Source organism: Peromyscus leucopus, chromosome 5 (assembly GCF_004664715.2).
Source record: "Peromyscus leucopus breed LL Stock chromosome 5, UCI_PerLeu_2.1, whole genome shotgun sequence".
NCBI classification, from domain to species: Eukaryota; Metazoa; Chordata; class Mammalia; order Rodentia; family Cricetidae; genus Peromyscus; species Peromyscus leucopus.
The window spans coordinates 63566142-63587962 of NC_051067.1; the positions used below are offsets into that span (position 1 = coordinate 63566142).

The 21821-nt window shown below is 43.6% G+C and overlaps 1 protein-coding gene across 1 annotated transcript in view; it reads left to right on the top strand.

Annotated features, from left to right (window-relative positions):
* Positions 1-21821, top strand: part of Optn (optineurin) — a 43009-nt gene that overhangs the window by 14634 nt on the left and 6554 nt on the right. The window contains exons 4-12 of the mRNA XM_028891860.2: positions 1006-1188; positions 4663-4739; positions 6733-6867; positions 10991-11093; positions 12750-12865; positions 14129-14278; positions 15041-15134; positions 17208-17366; positions 21456-21586. Coding sequence (XP_028747693.1) covers positions 1006-1188; positions 4663-4739; positions 6733-6867; positions 10991-11093; positions 12750-12865; positions 14129-14278; positions 15041-15134; positions 17208-17366; positions 21456-21586 — 1148 coding nt within the window. The remainder of the gene's footprint in view (positions 1-1005; positions 1189-4662; positions 4740-6732; positions 6868-10990; positions 11094-12749; positions 12866-14128; positions 14279-15040; positions 15135-17207; positions 17367-21455; positions 21587-21821) is intronic.

The window sequence follows — 21821 nt, forward strand, 5'->3', positions numbered from 1 at the left end:
GTTTCATTGGTTGGTTTGTTTTGTTTTTTGAGACAGGGTTTCTCTGTGTAGTTTTGGTTCCTGTCCTGGATCTCACTCTGTAGATGGACCAGGCTAGCTCTGCCTCCCGAGTGCTGGGATTAAAGGTGTGTGCCACCACCGCCCAGCTCAAATTTCTTTTTTCTTTTTCGTGTGTGGCTCTGTGGATTGAACCTAGGGTCTGACACATTTGAGGCAAGCTACCATTCAGCTTTACCCTTAGCCCCCAAATTCCCATTTTATATGGTGTGTCAAAATAAGTTGTTAAATAAGAGGGAGAATCTTCTAAAAGCATAGCAGATGAAGATGTTAGAAAAGTGCCTGTTCTAAAACGGGCACGGTGCTGGAGATAGAGCTCAGTTAGGGAAGTGCCACAGACCCAGAACACACATGAAAAGGCCAGGTGTGGGGATGTGTGCATGTAACCCCAGTGCTGGGGATGCAGAGACAGGTAGGCTCCTGGGGCTCACTGCTCGCCAGCCCAGTCTACTTGTCAAGTCCTAGACCAGTAAGAGAACCTGTCTCCAAAAGAAAACAAAAACAGAACAGGTGGACAAGATGGTTGGCACCTGAAGAGTGATACCTTACGTTTTCCTTTACACACACACACACACACACACACACACACACACACACACACACACACCATGAGCATACACAACCACATGTGCATCCCCAACACACAAATATAAAATGGGACATCATGGTACATGTCTATAATACCAGCACTTGGAAGGTAGAGGTAGGAGGCTCCAAAGTTCAAGGCTATCTCAGCTCTGAGTTTAAGGCCAACCTGGGCTACATGATACCCTGCTTTGAATGAGAGAGAGAGAGAGAGAGAGAGAGAGAGAGAGAGAGAGAGAGAGAGAGAGAGAGAGAGAGAGAGAGAGAGCAGGCATGAACATTGTCTGTGATGTTTGGCCATCAAGTTTGCTGGCCAGACCTTGGTTTGATTTTTGTATTTTTGAACATTCTTGGTCTTCCCAGGGCTCCATAAGTGACCCCAGGCTCCCCAGGGCAGACTTGGAGCAGGAAGTAGAACAGCTGAAGACCCAGGTGATGCGCCTTCAGGCTGAAAAGGCAGACCTGCTGGGCATCGTCTCCGAACTGCAGCTCAAGCTCAACTCCAGTGGTTCCTCAGAAGACTCCTTTGTTGAGATCAGGATGGCTGTAAGAATTGTGGTCGTTTTTATATGAAGCAAACGCCCAACCCTCCCCCCTGTAGACACGTGAAAAATAATACCTCAGTGTGTTGTCAACACAGCCTATTCAAATAATGAGGAGATTCCAGTATAACAGAGATAAATCTGCTCCCATTTTTGAAGTGTAAGATGAGGCCTAACAAGGGTCTGGAATCCAATACTAGCTAAAATAAAAAAAAATTACTCAGCTATTGGACAAAAGATAGAGTCCTCACCCCCACATCTGTTCCTGCCAAGTTGGACATTGTTATAACTGATCTGAAAACAAACAAAAATATCCCAAATGAAAACCAGAAGCATGAATTTTGTCTTTTTTTCCCCAAACCAAATCTCAGAATTGTGTTGAATAGTTCACTTAGGAGAGCAAAATTGTGATCATTTGTTTGGGTGATTTTTAAACAGCTCAAATTATTTTTATATAGGTGTCATAAAACTGTGTGGTGGTCAGAGGACAACTTTGAGGAGTTGGTTCTCTCCTACGATGTGGATCCAAGGAATTGAATTCAAGTCATCAGCCGTGGTGGCAAGTGTTTTAACCGGCCAAGCCATCTTACCAACCCCAAAACTCCTTTTAATAATGTTTGCTCTTTGCAAAGTCTAGTGATAATTAAAAATAAGAGGGATTGAAAAGATGGTTCAGCCAGAAAAGGTGCTTGCCTCATAAGCCCAACAACCTGAGTTCGGTCTCTGGAACCCCCAACAGTAAGGCAGAAGGAGAACGCTGACTTCACAGAGTTGTCAACTGGCCTGTGCACCTGCCCTACAGAGCAATCACCCACACATAGCCCCCCCCCCCAAAAAAAATATAATAATAATAATAATCGATACATTTTAATGATAAAATGTATTAATTGTGTAGCTTAATTGGTAAGAGTGCTTGCTTGACAATTGGACATGTGAAGCAAGCCAGCCAGCCTCCTGGGGACACAGGAAACAATTACCCACAATTTGCTGTCAACACAGATAAGCCAAATGAGGAGTAAGAGTGTAACAGAGATAAATTGGCTATTAAATTTTGCCAAGGCAGCTGCCATTATAAATTTGCCTGCACCACTGCCTGTTAGGGAACCAAAGCCTGAAGACTCAGACTTGCAGGATTTGTGAGCTGGTTATATTTCCATAAGCTAATGGAGTAAATTGTCACAAATCCTCAAAGATGGTTCGGGATGCTTGGGCTACACTCTTCCTAAGCCATGGACAGAGTTTTTCAGCTCACAGGAGGAAAGTGAAGCACATTTACACTCACAATAATGCCACCCGTCTGGGAGGGAGCAGATGATGCTAACCCTGGAGAGCCCTCTTTGGAAGCTTGTTTATTTTTAAGTGTTTAGCACCGGACAAGGGTTGTCCTGTATGCATGTGAGGGGTGTGTAAAGAAACCATTAAAGTGGCCCGTCCACTATTAGGAGGGAGATTTTGATTGTGAATAAGAGAGAGAAAATATCCAGAGGCATCTAGAAGAGTCTATATCAAAGAGAAAAGAAGCAAACTGCACATGGCCAAGACTGTCATTTCTGGACATAGGCACTGCCTTTGTAGTTTAGGGAATTGGAGTTGCCTTTGGACCTGACACTAGCCGTATAAGCCTGCCAATGTATGCTTCGTGTATGAAGTCCTAGGTTCCATCTCCAGTGCCACATAAAACTGATTGTAGCTAGGCGGTGGTGGCGCACGCCTTTAATTCCAGCACTCAGGAAGCAGAGGCAGGTAGATCTCTGTGAGTTCGAGGCCAGCCTGGTCTACAGAGTGAGTTTCAGGAGAGCCAGGACTACTTCACAGAGAAACCCTGTCTCAAAAAAACAAAACAAAACAAAAGAAAAACAAAACTGAGTGTAGTAGCATAAACCAGTAATCCTGGGACTCAGTTGGTGGAGGCAGGAGGATCAGAAGTTCAAGGTTATTCTAAGCTATATAGCCAGTTCAAGGGCAGCCTGTGATACATGAAACCTTGTATCAAAAAGAGGGGGGTGGGGTGGCTGGAGATATGGCTCAGCAATTAAAATAATACTGCCCTTCCAGAAGACCTGAGTTCCATTCCCAGCATCCACATTGGCTCACAACTGCCTTTAACTCCAGCTCCAGAACACTGACACCTTCTTCTGGCCTCAGAAAGTACCTGTACTCACCTACACTTACTTACACACCAATACATACATGTATATAATCAATAATAAAATAAATATTGGCGTGGGACAGGAAGAACAGAGTTACTCTGGGTGTAGAGTGAGGAGGAACTCGTCTTTACCTCCCTGCTAGAAGCCGTGAATTGGCTTCTGAGAACAAAGTTTGAAGTCAGAGCTATCAAATTTCAATTCTGTGCAACCCAAGTGAATTGGCCAACTGAGGCAGTGTGTATTAATCTCTGAGCTCTTGTGGGGTGTCTCTTTTGATGATATCTGGGTATACTGAGTCTCATAAGAGAAAAAAGCAGGTGGATAAGCATTAGAGGGCTCTCTCCTCAGTGATGCTAAAAGATACCTGAATTGAGGGTAAAAAGCACACCAGGACAAATCCTTTGTAATGGAAGTGTCATTCCACTTTGTCAGAGTTCATAGCTGTTGTGAGAAAAGAGATTAAGGAGAGGAGTGGACTTTGTAGACAAGCTTGGGGAGTGGAGAGCAGCTTGCAAGACACCCAAGGTACAGATAGATCTGGGGTAGGTAGTGTGGGGCTTCTTACTCACCAACTGCCCTACAGATCAGTACAGTTGGAAAATGGCCCTCTAAGAAATTCATTCAAGGTGCCCAGTATGAAGATTTGAAAAGCATACTTGTCTACAAGTGGCTGAAGATGACTGAAACACAAAGTTAGAACTTTAGCCCTATAAATGGCTGATAAAAGTCAGGAAACCCAGAAATTTTATCACAAGCTTCCAAAGAGGGCTCTCCAGGATTAGCATCATCTGCTGCCTCCCAGATGGGTGGCAGTTATTGTGAGTGTAAATGTGCTTCACTTTCCTCCTGTGAGCTGGAAAACTCTGTCCATGGCTTAGGAAGAGTGTAGCCCAAGCATCCCGAACCATCTTTGAGGATTTGTGACAATTTACTCCATTAGCTTATGGAAATATAACCAGCTCACAAATCCTGCAAGTCTGAGTCTTCAGGCTTTGGTTCCCTAACGGGCAGTGGTGCAGGCAAATTTATAATGGCAGCTGCCTTGACAAAACCATTGCTTTGTAAGCCTCATCCACACGTTTATGGAGTTGGGTTGAGGGTGTTCTGTGGCAGGAGACCGACCTTCATGCCTAGATATTTATAATCCTGACAGGGTGTGCAGGCCCAGAGGAGAGTGTTTTCTGTTTCACTGAGTGACCCAGTTTAGATCATATCTCATACAAAAGCTGAGTATTTTCCTTGGGTGGAATCCTTTGTCTTTTTCCTTGGGAAAGGGATCTGTCTTGCAAATTTATTGTATTCAGTTCCTTTTGTCTCTGCGTTTACAGGAAGGAGAAGCTGAGGGGGCAGTGAAGGAAATGAAGAACAACAGTCTTAAACCTACAAGAACTGACGCCATCAACATGTAGGTGGTGGAACTCCAGAGTTGTCAGGCGCACAGAAGGGGCAGTCTTGTCACTCTGAGCCTATCATTGGAGGTTAGGCATGAGGGACTGAAGAAAAGTAACTTACTTTGTTTTCCAAGGCAGGATCTTCCTCTGTAATCCAGGTTGGATTTGAATCTGCAACATCCCGCCTTAGCTCCCCACCAGCTAACATTCATTTTTTGCAATAGTGTTTAATGTTGCAGCCCAAACTGGCGGGAAATGGAAACAATGCCTGGTGCCTTTTTAACAGAGGGCTAGCAAGTGCTGAGCCTCTGTTAAGAGGAGTTTCCTTTCTGTTAGAAGTGTAAGCAAATTCATCCTCAACCAAAAAGGGACTCATTCCTAGTCAGCAGTCCTGTGTTTGCTCATTGGTCTGTCAGAGCTGCTCGAAGTAAACAGGCTGCCCAGCTTCCTTAAATGGGATATACCCTTTTTCTCTTCCCTGTTCTTTCCTGATTATAATAAGCCACAGTAGCCAATACTGGTTACCAAGACAATGGTCACTGGGACATTTCTTGAAAGTGCCCCAGATCTTTTTATTATTAGTGTGTATGTATATGCTAGGGAAGGAACATGCCACAGCACACATGTGGAGGCCACAGGACAGGTATGAACACCTGTTCTCTCCACTATGTGGGTTCTGAGGATCAAAGTCAGGCCATCAGACTTGATGGCAACATCTTGACCCACTGAGCCATCTCATCAACCTCAAAAATGTCAGGGAACTTACCTATGGAATCTCAAATCTGCCTTTCCCCAGCAGGTTCTAGGAAACACACAAGTCATGGAAGGGCCTTTGAGCAGAGGCGGTAGAAGATCTAGGCACTGAACTTCTTGGTTCTTGAAGGCAATATTACCCAAAGCTGGTGGTTTGCTTATTCTCTGTGTGTGGACATGCAACATTAGTCCTTTGGCCTGTCAGTTTGCTTAGAATTTCTCTGCATCTCTTACCTCACAGATTTTTAAAACTTTTTTTCTATTACTTGATAAATATGCATAGAGAATGACACAGTAAAAGTAGCAAAACTTTTTTTTTTTTTAATGTCTGCCCCTATGTTCTCATGTCATGGAGAATGTAAGTAATACAACAGTTTTTTACCTAAGTAATTGGTATACGTGAGTATTATTCCTGTTTTGGGGGTTTTTGGTTTTGTTTTTTTTTTAATTTAAAATTCAACTTTCCCTAAATTGCTGCTTTTAATATCAAAACTTTCCTGGAAATAGAGGGAAGAAAAAAAACTATTTATAATTTAAAAACCACTTCCTCTTCCTTTATTTTCATATGTAAAAGCTATTTCCTCTTTCAGGCCAGTAGCTCTTACCTTTTATGAGTCTGGTAAGGGCTCTGATATTGGTTTGCAGGCTTGGAGCTCCAGCTTTGGAGCCTTTAATCCTGGCTGGTAGCTGTGTGAGCCTAGCAGATGACCGAAAGACTAGCTGCCATCCCTGCCGTCCTGGTCGTCACTCTGCACATTCCGTCACTGGCTGACGGTCATAGCTGTTTGTGTCTCTTGACCAGCTTCTGAAACTTAGAAAACATTTGTCAGTAATGTCGACATGTCTCTGCTCTGTGGGAAACCAAAACCAGAGCAGTTTGTCTTACCTGCCTCACAAAGGTGATAAGTCTCTAACAAGCTGGAGTGGGCAATGGCCTGAATGTACCTGAATGTACCTGTCTGCAGCCCTCTCTGAAACCGGATCTCTACAGATCGCAGTAACTCTTTGGAGTGAGCGCTCACATTATGAGGTTAGCTTCCTTGAAGCATCATGTTAGCCGCCCCCACAGCCTTCCCAGCATGCATAGAAGAGTTAAACAGTCCACAGGATCAGCTATGCTTGGGGCAGTTGAGAACTGACTGGAGGACGTTGGTTTCAGTTGTATTGGGCGTCTCTGTTCTTAGTTTTGACATTTGTGTTGAGATTAAAACCCTTTTAACTTCCATACTGAATGTGCTGGTGATGTCTTTTTAGGACCAAATCTATAGAAGATGCCAGGACCTATGTGGAGTTTGAGGAATTAACTGTGAGCCAACTCCTGCTTTGCCTGAGGGAAGGAAACCAAAAGGTGGAGAGACTTGAAATGGCACTCAGAGAAGCCAAAGAAAGGTATGAACTATCAATGTGAAAGATTAATGGGCTAGGAAAACACAAATAAGATACCACGAAGGTCTCCCTTTAAAGTGTACATTCCAAGGCTTTTAGTCACATAACTATTGCCACAATCTAGTCTTAGAACATTTCCTCCATATAAAGAATTAGTACCCCTCAGCGTTCACTACCCACTTCTCCCGGTAGCTGACTCTCTGTCTTTGGAGATCTCTGAATACTGGACATTAATACAGCATTGGTCTTCTGTGACTGACTGCTTCCACTCACCAGAGTGTTTTTGAGCTTCATCTACAATGTTGTGTACACTAGTACTCTGTTCCTTGATGCTGATGTATAATAAAATAGAAGGTGTGTAAGCTTGGCAGCTTGCTAATCATATATTCCTAATCTTTCTTCCTGCTTTCAAACAAAACCCAGCTTTCTTCCTGGATACCGGAAGGTGTATAGTTCTTTAGAGATGCACACCCAACCCTGAGTACCCTGGAAAGGTCCCTTTTTCAATGACATTGAACTTCTGTCTTATGACCCAGATGACTCTAAGTATTTAACAGGGCAAGGCAATAAGTCGTTGCAGAGATTCATATTCTCTGCATGGTACCAGGGGAGCGGGTGCTTCTCAGACAAGGCAGGACTGAAGCCAAGACACATCATGGACACATGGTCACCCAGCCTGATTTGCACACACTGAAATCGGTTATGGCACAAACACATTGCAAGACCAACCCTGTGTTTTTCTGAAATAAGTGGGCCAGCTTTCCACCTTTCTCCCTAATCACTGGAAACAGAAATACAGGTGTTCTACATTTAATTTTAATGAAGATAAAATTTTAGGGCATATATGGGGGAAAGGACAGTAGTAGGTTTGCCTTTCTTCTTTGGGGTATGTGCGGCTTTCATGCTTCATGCTATTTGAGGGCTTTTTGGTTTTGGTTTTTGTCTGTCATGTTGAGTTTTTGTTTTTGTTTGTTATTTTAGGTTTTTTTAGTTTTAGGTTTTTTTGAGATAGGGTCTCACTATGTAGCTCTGGCTGGCCTGAAACATGCTGTGGTAGACCATGCAGATCTCATAGAGACCCACCTGCTCAACTCCTGAATGCTGAGATTAAAAGTGTGCACCGCCACAACTGACTTAATCCGTATTTTCTAAATACGGCAGTAAGGAGAAAGAAGTTCTTAGGGAGTGTAGCCCCGGTTTAAACAGCAAGGGAAAGATGACTCAAAGCGAATGTTTGCCCTAGAAAATTAAGATAACTTGTAATTCACATGTAGGTCAAAACCTGTGTCAAGGTGAACGGTACTACAGTGTTAATAAGCCACCCTCCTGCCTTCACCATCTGGTGTCTCAGCCATGTATTCAGCCGAGCCAGAGAGACGGTGCTGCATACCAATTAGGGCTGACAGTTTGCAACACAAAAATAATAACAAAGATGGGCTCTGCAGACTGCCTGTGGAGAAGCCGTGCTTTGACAGGAGCCCGTGGAGAAGCAGTGCTTTGAGCAGCCCCTTCCCGCCCACACTGCTGCTTCTCAGTCCCTCTCAACTCATCTGCCTGGTTCCTTTGGTAGCTGCCTTCATGGATAAGGTTTGAACTGTTATTTTCTTTGAAGATTTTTAATGGTGACATATTGACCCCTAAGTATGGCTGAGGAAGACTTACCTGTCTTGTACAGCCATCATCAACACTCTACATGCATTTACTTGCTCTACCTCCTGTCCCCAGCTGACATCGGTAACTTTGAGCTTTAGTCAAATGCCTACTCAGTGTTCACGTTACTGAGCATTTAGACACATGCACACAGTGGATATGTGTTCTCACAGTTGGACCAGGCTCTGTGCAATGATCACTTTTCCTTCCTAGACTTTTTATATCTCAGTGCAAAATTAGCCACTTAAACATTTGCCTAATGTTTTAGTCTGTTTTCTGTTCCTTTAACAGAATGAGTTCTAAACTGTGGAAGTGGATTCAGCCTACAGTTCTGGAGGCTTTCAACAGAAAACAGTCAAGCCTTTTATTAGGAACCCACTCCTGAAATGATAGCTTTCCTGAGGGCAGGGCTGCTATGGCGCTATGGTAATTGGGTGGTAACATGAAGGGCTGGAGACATGGCTCAGCAGTTCAGAGCATATAGTGCTCTTACAGAGGACCTAAATTTGGTCCCCAGTACCCACACTGAGCGACTCCAGAGGATCTGATGCCCTCTTCTGACCTCTGCATTCATATGCGCACATGCACACACAAAATAAAAATAAAAATCCCCTACCCCCTAAAATCTCCCCATGAGTTTTGGAGGGGATGTTCAAACTGTAGCTCCAAGTTTTCCCAATCTCTAATTACATCTCTACTGATGTACTGAGAAAGAATATGAGAGGAGAATATTTTCTGAGCTCTGCCTATCCAAAAGTCTTCATCTTTATTCTTGATGACCAGTTTGGCTAAACAGGGAACTCTAGGCTTGTTTTCCATGTGAAGTTTAAAGCATTGCTTTGGCGTGCTCTAGCTTCGGGTTACTGTTGAGAAACCCATTGCCTTTCTGATTCGGATTCTTTTTGGGTGGAACTTTTTCACCCACCCCTGCAGTTTCTTCAGTGTCCCACCCGAGTAGTCAGAAATGGGACACAGGTTTTTGGTGAGGCTGTTTTTCATTCATTTGTTCTGACTTCCATTGAACCTTTTCATTTTTCTCCGAGCTCCTTACAAAGCAGTCTCCATTAATATAGGGATTATGTCTAAACTTGGTCCTTTTTCACTTTTCTAGAACCTGCTATCATCTTATTACTTTTAGATAGAACTGGTCATGTGGTTTTCTTAACCTGTGATCCTCTATGCCATCTGTGTTCTCTTGCTCACTCTCAGATCGACCAATGTTTATCTTTTTAGGGTGTTTTTTTTTTTTAATTTTTAATAGGTGCAAATAATGCTTGGGTCTCTAGGGATATTAATAATAATCTCTCCTTTACACTCATCTGTTCAATTTTCAGTACAGAATATGTTTTATTTCAAGGTTTTCCTCAAATGTCTAGTGATCTTGGGTGGTCAGATTTAGCAGGGAGGAGAGTTTGGAAGCCACTCAAAGCTTTGGGAACTCAGCTTGGGCATTTCCTTGGTGAGGCTGGGTCTAAAACCTTAAATGTTTTGCCTGTTCCTAGAGCAGTTGTCCAGAGAGGATCCTCTCCGTCTCCTGCTTAGATGATGTCTTTCTAGACAGCAAGGTTCTTGATGAAAAGGAGAGGGCAAGGGCTGCGACTATAAATTCCCTTCCTTTAGGTAGCAAACCCAATCCCTCCTCTGTGCTGACATCTCTGCATCCTGAGCCCCTTTATTTTGCCATTTTTCAATTGCCTTTTTTAGCCCCCATCCTATGGATACACATGGTATCCCCAATCCCCACGCCATAAAAAGTTTCAACAGTATGACATGGGTAACTTCTTGGCTCTCCCTGTTCTTGGTTCGGAACATTAACCCTGGCCACTCATTCTGTCCTTTCTGTTTATTGCTGCTGCTGCTGCTGCTGCTGCTATCTCTCTGTTCCTGCAGGCACGGGGCTGAGAAAGTCATTTGTAGGATTTGTAGTGGGAGGAAAATTACATGCATATACAAAACCTACTATGTGTATAGACTTAAGTACTGGAGATTGAAACCAGGGACATAGGCATGCTAGGCAAGGACTCTACCATGGATCCACAGCCCCAGCTCTATTTTTACATTTTATTTGTATTTTGATACAGGGTCCTCTGAAGTTGCCAAGGCTAGCCTCGAACAGCGATTGTGAGGTCACCCAGGCAGCCTTTGAACTGGTGACTTTTTCACCTCAGATTCTCCAGTAGCTGAGATTACAGTCCTGCACCACCATTCCAGCCAGTCTTCCACCTTCAACCACAGCCTCTCTTTGCTTCATCTGTGTTGAGACAGCTATGTTCCGTGTGTATTGACCTTAAGTCACAGCGGTTCTAGCCAGTGTTAAGATAAAGAACAAGACCACTGCTAATGAGGCAAATATAAAGAGACTTTGAAAACATCTCTTTCTTTCCAGGCTTTGATAGCCCCAGGGGAGTGCTGCTAGAGCTGCTTATCCTCTTGTAGAAGGAAAACCTTTCCACATGCCTTTGCTGCTGTTTTTCAGAATTTCAGATTTTGAAAAGAAAGCAAATGACCATTCTGACATTGAGACCCAGACAGAGGGGCGCAGAGAAGAGGAGAATGAAGAGGACAAGGACCCAGAAAGTGTGGGTACAACACTCCCAAGAGACTGTCATACCCCCATTGGAGGTGTAGCTGTGGGTTCAAGTCTTACGTTGCGCTATATACTTTAGAGATGGAGACTTTTGTTACTGGGTATTTCCTATTTCTCTTCATTTCGTAGTCCTGGGTTTGAACTCCGTGTCAATCACAATAAGATGTATCCCAGTCTGTACTACATAAAACATTCATGTCTCCTCTTGACTGATATCATCCCCTAAGTCCCTAAGCCAACAAGTCCACCACATGAAAAAGATATTTTGACTATGTTATGCTGAGATCCTTGTGGACATGACTCTGAAACTTTTAGAATTGGAAGGTCTTGATTCTGTCTCAGCACTCGTAGAAACAGGAAGTTGTCATGGGAAAAAAAATGTTCCAGAATATATATTCAGTGTTGTGTAGTAACTTAGAGATATACCTTGGAGCCTAAAGAGTCTTTTTTTTTTTTTTTTTTGACAGGGTTTCTCCCTATAGTTTTGGTGCCTGTCCTGGCTCTTGTTGTTCTGTAGACCAGGCTGGCTTAGAACTCACAGAGATCCACCTGGCTCTGCCTCCCCAGTGCTGGGACTAAAGGCGTATACCAACACTACCCACCTGAAGAGTCTTAAGCTTAGGAAACATTCCCAAAGCTAGGAAGTTATGGTACTCACAGTAGTCCATGGAGAGAGACATATAAAATGATCCTTTTGTTCAATTTATTCATCAGTACACACGCGCGCGCGCGCGCGCACACACACACACACACACACACACACACACCATTATTTGCCACTTCTTTATTTTTTTTTTCAAGGGGTGGGAAGGGCAACAGCATCTTATTGTACAGCTGTAGGCTAAACTCTGACATACTATGTAGCCCAGGAGAACTCTTGATGTTCCTGCCTGGAATGTGCTAGGATTACAGACGTGTACCACCTTGTCTGGTTCTGAGTCCCTACTCTAAGACATGGAGAACATTTCAAAGACTGGCCTGTTGGTGCACACCCCATAATTCCAGTGCCTAGTAGGCTGAGGCGGGAGGATTTTGAGTTTGAGGACAGCTTATGCTACATAGCAAGTTCCAGACCAGCATGGCTACAAAAGTAAAACGGGGAGGGCGGTGGGGCATGTGGAGAGAGAACACAGTGACCTTCGATGGAGAGAGGACTGCTGGGGAACAGCACCCCATTACCTGAGATGAACCAAGTTAGGGAGAGTATCGACGTTTCAAGGCTGTCTTAAAACTTGTGTACAAAGTGACAACTGGCAGACTTCCAGGAAAAGAGCTGCCTAACAGAAATAATTACATGAACTAGAAGCAGAAGTTGGCAAGGCAGTAGGGGCCGAGTCTTTCCCCCATGAATAAGACTGCACTTTGATAACTCTGTGGCTACGATCCCTGAAGCATGGGTAGAGTGGGGTTTAATAACAAATCCATTATCACACGTGCTCAGACTGATAGTTAATGCCCTACAAGGAAATAGAACATACCCAGGAGAGTGCTTTCATACAAGGCACTTGGGGACGTCTTGCCCCAATTAAATCTACTTGGGCTATCAGTGTTTGCTGGGTGCTAGTGGTGTGGACTGTTTTGTCACTCAAGGTTCGTTTCCTCTCGGATGGTTTCCTCATGTGAATGTCTGCCATTGTCTGTGTGATAGGTTGGAAGTGAAGTGGAAACGTTGAATGTTCAAGTGACCTCTCTGTTTAAGGAGCTTCAAGAGGCACACACGAAACTGAGTGAGGCTGAGCTAATGAAGAAGAGACTTCAGGAAAAGTGAGAACTCATTAATTTGATTGCATGATTTATGAAGTATGTTACTGTATCAAAATGGTTTTGTTACTGTATTCCTAACTAAAAGAAAGACAAGGACCTAACTGAAATGGTTCAGAAAAAAGAGGGTTTTGATGTTGGTGTGTAAGCCGGAAGCCATTGTTGTCACTTGGATCATGAGGACACAAGAGGACTCGGATTGTGCTGTGAAGAGCACCAGCCTATGTGACCCTTGTACAGAGCTGTGAGGCTGATAAGCAAGGAAAAGATGTCTGGAATGAGCATAAGAATCGAGTGGGGATTTATTTAGAAAAGGCCCATCCTACTCGGTCCTTCAGTCATTAAAACTGACAGAGATGTTGATATTTTGGCCCCTGCTTGTTTTTCTTGATTTTAGGAACCATCTGATGGCTAAGAATTTAGCCGATGGGCCGGAGTGCTTGCCTAGCATCTTCAAGGCCCTGTTCAGCACCCAATACTGAGATAGGGCAGGAGTGGGAAGTCAGCCAAGGCAGGAGTAGTGGCACATTACTTCAGTCTCAGCACTGGAGAGGCTGAGCAGGAAGGTCGGCAGTTGGAGGCCAGCCTGAACTAAGTAGTGTAAAAGGAGGCGCAGGGGCTAGTGAGGTGGGCGTGGTGGGCAGACCCTTGCCACCAAGCCCGACAACCCGAGTTCCTTAGTCCATCCCCAGGACCCACATGACCCACATGATGGAAAGACAGAACTGATTCCTCCAAATTGTCCTTTGATTTCCACAAGCACACCCCTACACATACACACAAAACAAACAAGGAAATAACCATGTTAAAGAGTTAGCCAAAGCTAGGAAACCAAGTTAAACTAAACTGATGTCACACTGGTCAAGCAGTTTCACCTCCCCGAGCCTTAGTTCTCTTTCTGATCTCTAAGAGAAGCTCGGGGGCATTCCTTTCCTCTTACTGAATCCTTGTCAGAAATCCAAGTCTTTGTGACAGACAGACTTTTTAAACTCTGAAAGGTACCCAGGGATTTTCACTATGAGATGCTCCTTAGCCAGCTACCGCTTGATTGGGGTTTAAAATGTCACCATGTCTCATTAAGAAGCAAGGAAGAAGGAAACGAAACAAAAAGCAAATAGGAAGCAAAAAGAACAAAGTATTTTATTTTGCCTTCATAAATCCTGTAGACCTAACTCGCTATGTATTTTAAGTCCTTTGAGGATTTGTGCAGAAGCCACGGGTGTGACAAAGCATTGTTTCTCCTCATGAAATATTCATCTTTTTCAGGTGTCAGGCTCTGGAAAGGAAAAACTCTGCAACCCCATCAGAGCTGAATGAGAAGCAAGAGCTTGTTTACAGCAACAAGAAGTTAGAGCTGCAGGTGGAGAGCATGCGCTCTGAAATCAAGATGGAGCAAGCCAAGACGGAGGATGAAAAGTGAGTGTGTGCGGCACGGGGTGGCACTTGCCCAGGAGAGGGAGGAGGACAGCTGTCCAGATGCAGATTGGAAGTAGGACTTGAGAATCATGTCATAAAATCTGATTTGTCATTTGGAAGAGTTCTAGGAGACTCTGGGAGGATTAAAGTTTTGAGTTGTAACAAAAATATGAAAATTATTTTTATTCTATTTTTTGGGGGAAAGACAGTCTTTTGAAAGTTACCATTTTCTTTGAGGGTAAGGAAAATGCTAAGATGTGGTGGCTCTAGTTTCCTTCCTGTTGCTGTGGTAGAATATCACGAAAAAAAAGCAACTTCGTGGACAAAGAGTTTATCTTGGTTTACAGTTCCACATTCCTGCCCCTACTACTGGGAAGAAGTCACCATCGTCTGGGCTTGTAGCAGCTAGTCACATCCACAGTCAAGAGCAGAGAAATGAATGCTTAGTTCTCAGCTTGCTTTTTCTGCTTTTATGTAATCCAGAGCCCTAAACTAGGGAGTGGCAGGCACCACCTGCTTTCCAGCTGGGTTGTCAAGACAATCCCCACAGACATGGCCACGAGCCAGGCTGATGAGCAACACGATCTCTCCTTGAGACTTTTTTCTCAGGTGACTCTAGGTTGTGTCAAGCTGACAAAAGATGGTGGGATGGTAAAAGCAGAGATTTTTCTACTTGAGTTTTCAAAGGCTGTTAGGGAAACAAGAGGATAAGTTTTGTGATATTTCCCTCATGATTCCATTTTTTATATCATATTTTAATAGATCCAGGTTAGCCACTCTGCAATCAACACACAATAAGCTTCTTCAAGAACATAATAATGCACTGAAAACAATTGAAGAACTAACCAAAAAACAGGTATTTATAGAGAAAAAAATGTACTTCCATAGCCTGGTCAATGGAAACCATTGAATATTATATCTTAAAAAAAAAATGACAGCTCAATTAAGTCTGGCTTCAGAAATCACTTTGCAGTTTAATTAATTGTGTCAAAATCGTTGTAGCTCTTCATATTGTTCCTAGATAGAACGTGCTATGTATATGGAGATGGTGCTGATGTCTACCAGGGCATGGGCTTTTCCTATCTCTCAAGGTTTGTTTGGAGGAGGGCTGAGAGCCTGGGCTCCTATGTGAACAGTGTACAGGAAGACAGCTGGCTATGGCCATCTGCTGAACGAAATTATGCAAGGGCATCTTGCCTGCTGGCAGTGAACTTGGAGCCCTGGATTTACAGCATTTAATTTAAATTATTAACAATGCCCAAGCATGATATAAAATTTACAGACCATGGCGTCTTTGAATTAAGTCTTTCAAATATGCTCTCTGCCACTCCCTGCTTCCCTCCTTTGTTCCTGGAGTGGGGATTAAACCTAGGGCCTCCTGCATGCTAAGCAAAAGTTCTACCATTGAGCTGCATCCTCATCTTCTGCCCCTCACCTCTTAGAGTCCCAGAGTTACCTAAGCAGACCCTGAACTTGCAATCCCACTGCCTCAGTCCCCTGAACAGGCCCAGGTTTGTTTCTTCTTTTCCTTCTCTCTGTATGTGTGTGTATCCATGTGCATACTGGTGTATACATGTGGAGGCCAGAGGTCAGTGTTTGCTGTTTTTTGAGGCAGTCCACCTTAGTTTTTCAGGCTCTCTCTTACTGAACCGGAAGCTCACCAGTTGGCTAGGCTGGCTGGCCAGCAAGCCAGGCATCCTCCTGTCTCTGGATCCCTAGCACTAGGGTTACAGACGAGAGTCACCATCACAACTGGCTTTTACATGGGTGCTGAGGATCTGGACTCAAGTCCTCATACACACAGCAGGCACGTCAGTGTCTCCCAGCCCTTTTTTATTTCATTAAAAAAAAAAAAAAAAAGCTAGGCATGGTGGGGCATGCCTTTAATCCCAGCACTCGGGAGGCAGAAGCAGGAGGATCTCTGTGAGTTTGAGGCCAGCCTGGTCTACAGAGTGAGTTTCAGGACAGCCTGGACTGTTAACACAAAGAAACCTGTCTCAAAAAAACAAAAAACAACAACAAAAAAACCCCCAACCTATTATAACCATATATATATATATATATATATATATATATATATATATATATATATATATACATATATATATATATACACATACATACATACATACATACATACATACTGAGTCTCTGTGTAGCCTTGGCTAGCCTAGAACTCACTATGTAGACAAGGCTGGCCTTGAATTCAAAGAGTTCCATCTGCCCCTGCCTCCTGAGTGCTGGGATTAAACGTATGAGGCATGATGCCCAGCAAAGACCTTTTAAATATAAACATATGCCAGGTAGCAGTGACGCACACTTTTAATCCCAGCACTCGGGAGGCAGAGGCAGGCAGATCTCTGAGTTCGAGGACAGCCTGGTCTGCAGAGCAAGATCCAGGACAGGCACCAAAACTACACAGAGAAACCCTGTCTCAGATAAATAGATAGATAGATAGATAGATAGATAGATAGATAGATAGATAGATAGATAGATAGATAGATAGACAGACAGACAGAAAGAGAAAGAAAGAAAGAAAGAAAGAAAGAAAGAAAGAAAGAAAGAAAGAAAGAAAGAAAGAAAGAAAGAAAGAAAGAAAGAAAGAAAGAAAGAAAGAAAGAAGTAAAAACATATAACAAGATAAATTACAGTATCCATTCCTGGCAAGCTCATCAGAGTAGGGCTTGTTATTATTGTGTATTTGACATCATATACTGTGAACAATGCTACACTCAGGGTTACCTTTAAGGAAATTGTTTGAAATGAGGAAGTGATTATTTGCAAGTCACAAGTGACAACTTCCTGAATGAGTTGTCACTGCTAAGTAACAGACTAGAGCTGACAGTTTTTAAGTGTAAACTTTTCTGTTTTCCTAAAGTAGGCTGCATCGTTTCAAAGGCATTTCTAGAATGAAGTTGTATTTTTTCAGGCAGAAAAGGTGGACAAGACGCTGCTGCAAGAGCTCCATGAAAAGCTGGAGCTGGCAGAGCAGGCCCTGGCATCCAAGCAGCTTCAGATGGACGAGATGAAGCAGACCATCGCTAAGCAGGAGGAGGACCTAGAGACCATGGCTGTGCTCAGGGCTCAGGTGAGCTAGGGTCTGGGATAGGAGCTGAGTGAGGTCAGCCCCGATCAGATTTCCAGTGTGACGTCATTGGTACTGCTTAACATACATACACAGTGCGTTTATGTTCTTTCTGCCAGTGCTTTTCTGTTCTGTTCTGTTGATACACAGTTTCACTGTATAGCTCTGGGTGACTTAGAATTTACTCTGTAGACCAGGCTGGCCTCAAACTCACAGAGATCTGCCTGCCTCTGCCTCCAGAGTGCTAGAATTAAAGGCATGTGCCCCCATGCCTACCCAATGGATTTTTTAAAAATTTAAATCAAAGCTGAGCATGGTTGTGCATGCCTGAAATTTCAACATTTAAGAGGTAAAGGCAGGGAGATTAAGAGTTCAAGGCCAGCCTTAGACTCCCAGGTCCTAGTATTAAAGACTAAAGAAATGGGTCATCATACGTGGGTAAATATTTGGAGACAAAGTATCATATAGCCGGCTGGCCTCCTGGTTCTGAGTAAGTCAACCTCAGTCGTTTCCCCTCATCTTTCATAAGACTTATTTCTAAATATTTTGTATTTTATACAGTTTATTATAAATGATGGTTTGGGGACAGTGGGTGGTTTTGCTTTGTTTTTGAGACAGGGCCTAAATTTGCTATGTAGCCAAGGGTGACCTTGAACTCCTGATCTTTCTGCCTCTACTTTCCAAATATTGAGATTACCGGCCTGTACTGCCATGCCTACCTTCATAATGGTCTTTTTCTTAAGATTTGCTATGAAATACAAATGCCGAACACAAGTTAAAAAAAAAAAAACAACTGGGTGTGGTGACATGTGCTTGTGATCCCAATGCCTGGGGCTCCTTGGCCACCCAGTCTAGCACCCTTGGGAGTTCCAGGCCAGTGAGGATTGCTGTGCTGCCTCAATAAACAAGGTAGATAGCCCCCTGAGGAATGACATCTGAGGCTGTCCTCTGGCTTCCACATGTACGTGTGCACATATGCACCCATACACTGATGTACACACACACACACACACACACACACACACACCGATTACATCATTAAGCACACTGCTTATTTTAAAGTTAAATAAACACTACCAGTTTGTCTCATAAAAATACGTAAACAGAATTCTCCCAGGAGGGCTCCCAGGTCTTTACATCCTTGAATTATTTACTTAGAAATGATGCCAGCAGTTTGCTATGCTATCTGAGGGCTCATTATCACCAGGTGCCCATTGTGGCCAAACCCCAGAGTGGAGTTTGTGCCTATGGCTTTAATTTCTTTGCCAGAGGAGCATCACAGAGCCTACTTCCTGGAGCCTTGGGTAACCCACATTCCTGGGCTCTTCTGCTGCCCCGTGGTCGTGTGTGTGTGTGTGTGTGTGTGTGTGTGTGTGTGTGTGTGTCATGTCAAACACCGGCATTTGTTTTGGTAGATGCTCTTGTTCACTCAGCACCTCTCCTTTATTCGTATCAGAAGGTATCTAACACTCTCAGTGCTGTGCAGGAATGGACAGCACAGAGACTCCACCGTTACTAGCTCAAAGCTAGAAAGTCATAGACGTGAGTCTCCTCGGTGATCATTTACTCATGTCATAGTATGTTTCATCACCCAGTAGTGATGGAAGCCTCCTAAAATGACCTCTTTATTACATATGTTACATACTTTTGGTAACTATACTTTTGAGAGGAGGCTTAGCATATACGACTCTTGCAGAAGACCCAACTTTAGCTCCCAGAACCCATGTCAGGCCGCTCACAACCTCCTGCTACTCCAGCTGCACAACACCTTCTTCTGGCCTCTGTAGGAACTGCACACATGTGTACGTGCATGCACATGAATACATGAGAACACACACACACACAAATAATTTGAAAAAAAAAAAAAAAAGAAAAGCCAGATGATGGTGGCACAGGCCTTTAATCCCAGCACTCAGGAGGTAGAAGCAGGTGGATCTCTGAGTTCAAGGCCAGCCTGGTCTACAGAGTGAGTTCCAGGACAGCCAGGGCTACACAGAGAGACCCTGTCTTGAAAAAGAAAAGAAACCTTGGCACCAGGGGCAGTGGTGTATGTCTGCAGTGTTAGCACCCAGAAAGCAGGAAGAAGTCATATGACACAAATACATGACCACAGTTGGAAGTGAACTTGGTCTGCATATTGAGTTCCAAGACACCCGGGGCTTCATAATGAGATATTTTCTCCAAAAATACAACAAAAGAAAAGAATGTAAAAGAAGATTAAAAACTACTATTAGAACAATGTTCAGATCACCTCCATTCACTATGAAATGGATTATTTCATGTTATAATTTGAGAACAATGAAATCACTGCCATAATGTATTAGTTATCTACTTTCCTATGTGGCAAATTATCCCAAAGCATAGCAGTTAAAGACAGAAACAAACATCTGTTGTCTCGTGTACAGATTCTATAGGGGAAAATCCAGGAGCAGCCAAGCAAGGGAGGAAGGGGTCTGGCTCAGTTTCTCATGAGACTGCACTAAAAATGGACTTGGCAGGCCATTTCCAAGATGACTCGGTCACATGGCTGTCAGGAGGCCTCCATGTGTGGGCCTCCCCAGAGGCCTGCTGATTGCCTGGCAGCTGGCCTCCCCCAAAGCAAATAATCTAGAAGAGAGCAAGGCATGAGCCACAGTATCTCTTATGACCTAGTTTCAGAATCCACCAACCACCCCTTCTGTAACATCTGAGTTATCCAGGCTGGCCCTGTTGTGGGAGTAGACAACAGAAGAATTTCAGTACCAGGACATAAAGATCACTGGAGCCAAGTGGAGGCTGGTGACCACACAGGCAGAGGCTTAATGCATGGGAGAGTTCAGGGAAAGTAAGACTTTATCTAGGTCCAACCACGGAGGGAACTGTAGACCAATTTCTAAATGGTCCTATTAAATTAAAAAAAAAAAAAAACACGGAGCCAAATAGAGGGGTGAAAGCCTTAGAGAGATCAGGGAAATAGGAAAAGCCACCAGCCAACCTTATCTCACCAGCTCTGCAGCTTCCAAATGCAAGCTACTTCCTATCTTACCCACTCCTTTATTGCCTTGCTGTTCTGCCCTCTCATTGGCTATCTCAGCCTGGCTACCTCACTTCCTTGTCACTGCCTGTCTGTACAAACCTCCAGGTTTGTACAGGGATGAAAGGTGTGTGTCACCACGCTTGGCTCTGTTCCCTAGTGTGGCCTTGAACACACAGAGACCCTGCCTGCTAAATGATAGGATTAAGGGCATGTCCTACCACTGCCTGACTTTTGTATTTCTTTAAAATGGCTTGCTATTTCCTCTGATCTCCAGGCAAACTTTATTAACATACAAATAAAATATCACCACATTTCAGCACAAATAAAATATCACCACAGGGAACTAAACCAATTTCTTTTTTGAGACAGCCTTGCCATGTAGCCCAGGCTAGGCTAGAACTTCATATCCTCTTCCCTCAGCCTCTGGAGTACTAAGATTACAGCCATGTGCTGCTGTTCTTAGCCAGGTTTTCCTAAGACTGAGGACTATTGAGCTCATTTGAAAAATGATGACGAGTTCATATTTCCAGGACTTTTTAAAGACAGGGTCTTGCTATGTAGCCCAGGATTGACAACATAGACCTGAGCAGACATAGGATTCTCCTGCCTCCATCCCAGGTGCTATCCTGAGGACTTTTAATGAGATGAAGTGAGCAGCCAATATAAGACTTAGCACAGTTCTGGAATTCAACAAATAATGTGTATTTATTTATTTTAAATTTAGCTTAAGACTAACATTCTGGTAAACCATTTGCTATCTGTTATTCCTGAATACTTACTGTTTTTAAAGAATATTTTACTGAATTAATGATGCATGCATCCCTTAAGCCATTTATATCAGTTCAGTTTGGAGGTTCCAATTGCTTAAAGCACCCACATACACACAACTTGTATCTACTGTTTAACGGCATTGGAAAGCCATGTTTTAGTACAGCAGTTAACAGAAGAAGTCTGTGTCATACCCATATCCTATCCACAGGTGCAGCACTGACCCCGACCTCAGATAGGTCAGGGTCAGATCATCCCTGAATCCGTGCTCATCTCCATGGTAACTTACTTACCTTTTCCTCTAACAGATGGAGGTGTACTGTTCCGATTTTCATGCTGAAAGAGCAGCAAGAGAGAAGATTCATGAAGAAAAGGAGCAGCTGGCCCTGCAGCTGGCAATTTTGCTGAAAGAGAGCAATGACTTTGAGGATGGGGGCAGGTAAGATAGAGCAAGAGGAGGTACGCTGGGTAAAGCACACAGGTAGGTCAGCACTCACAGGCACGCTGTAGAAGCCGCGTCCTTACACGCATCTGAGAACCGCTCTCCCTCCACCTCACCTGCTCAGGTTTCACACTTAGTTCAGCTGAGAGCAAAGCTTGACAGATAAAGATAACATTATGTATCCCAGTATCTTACCTGGCCTTAAATTATCTGTTTTAAAAGAAAATACCAA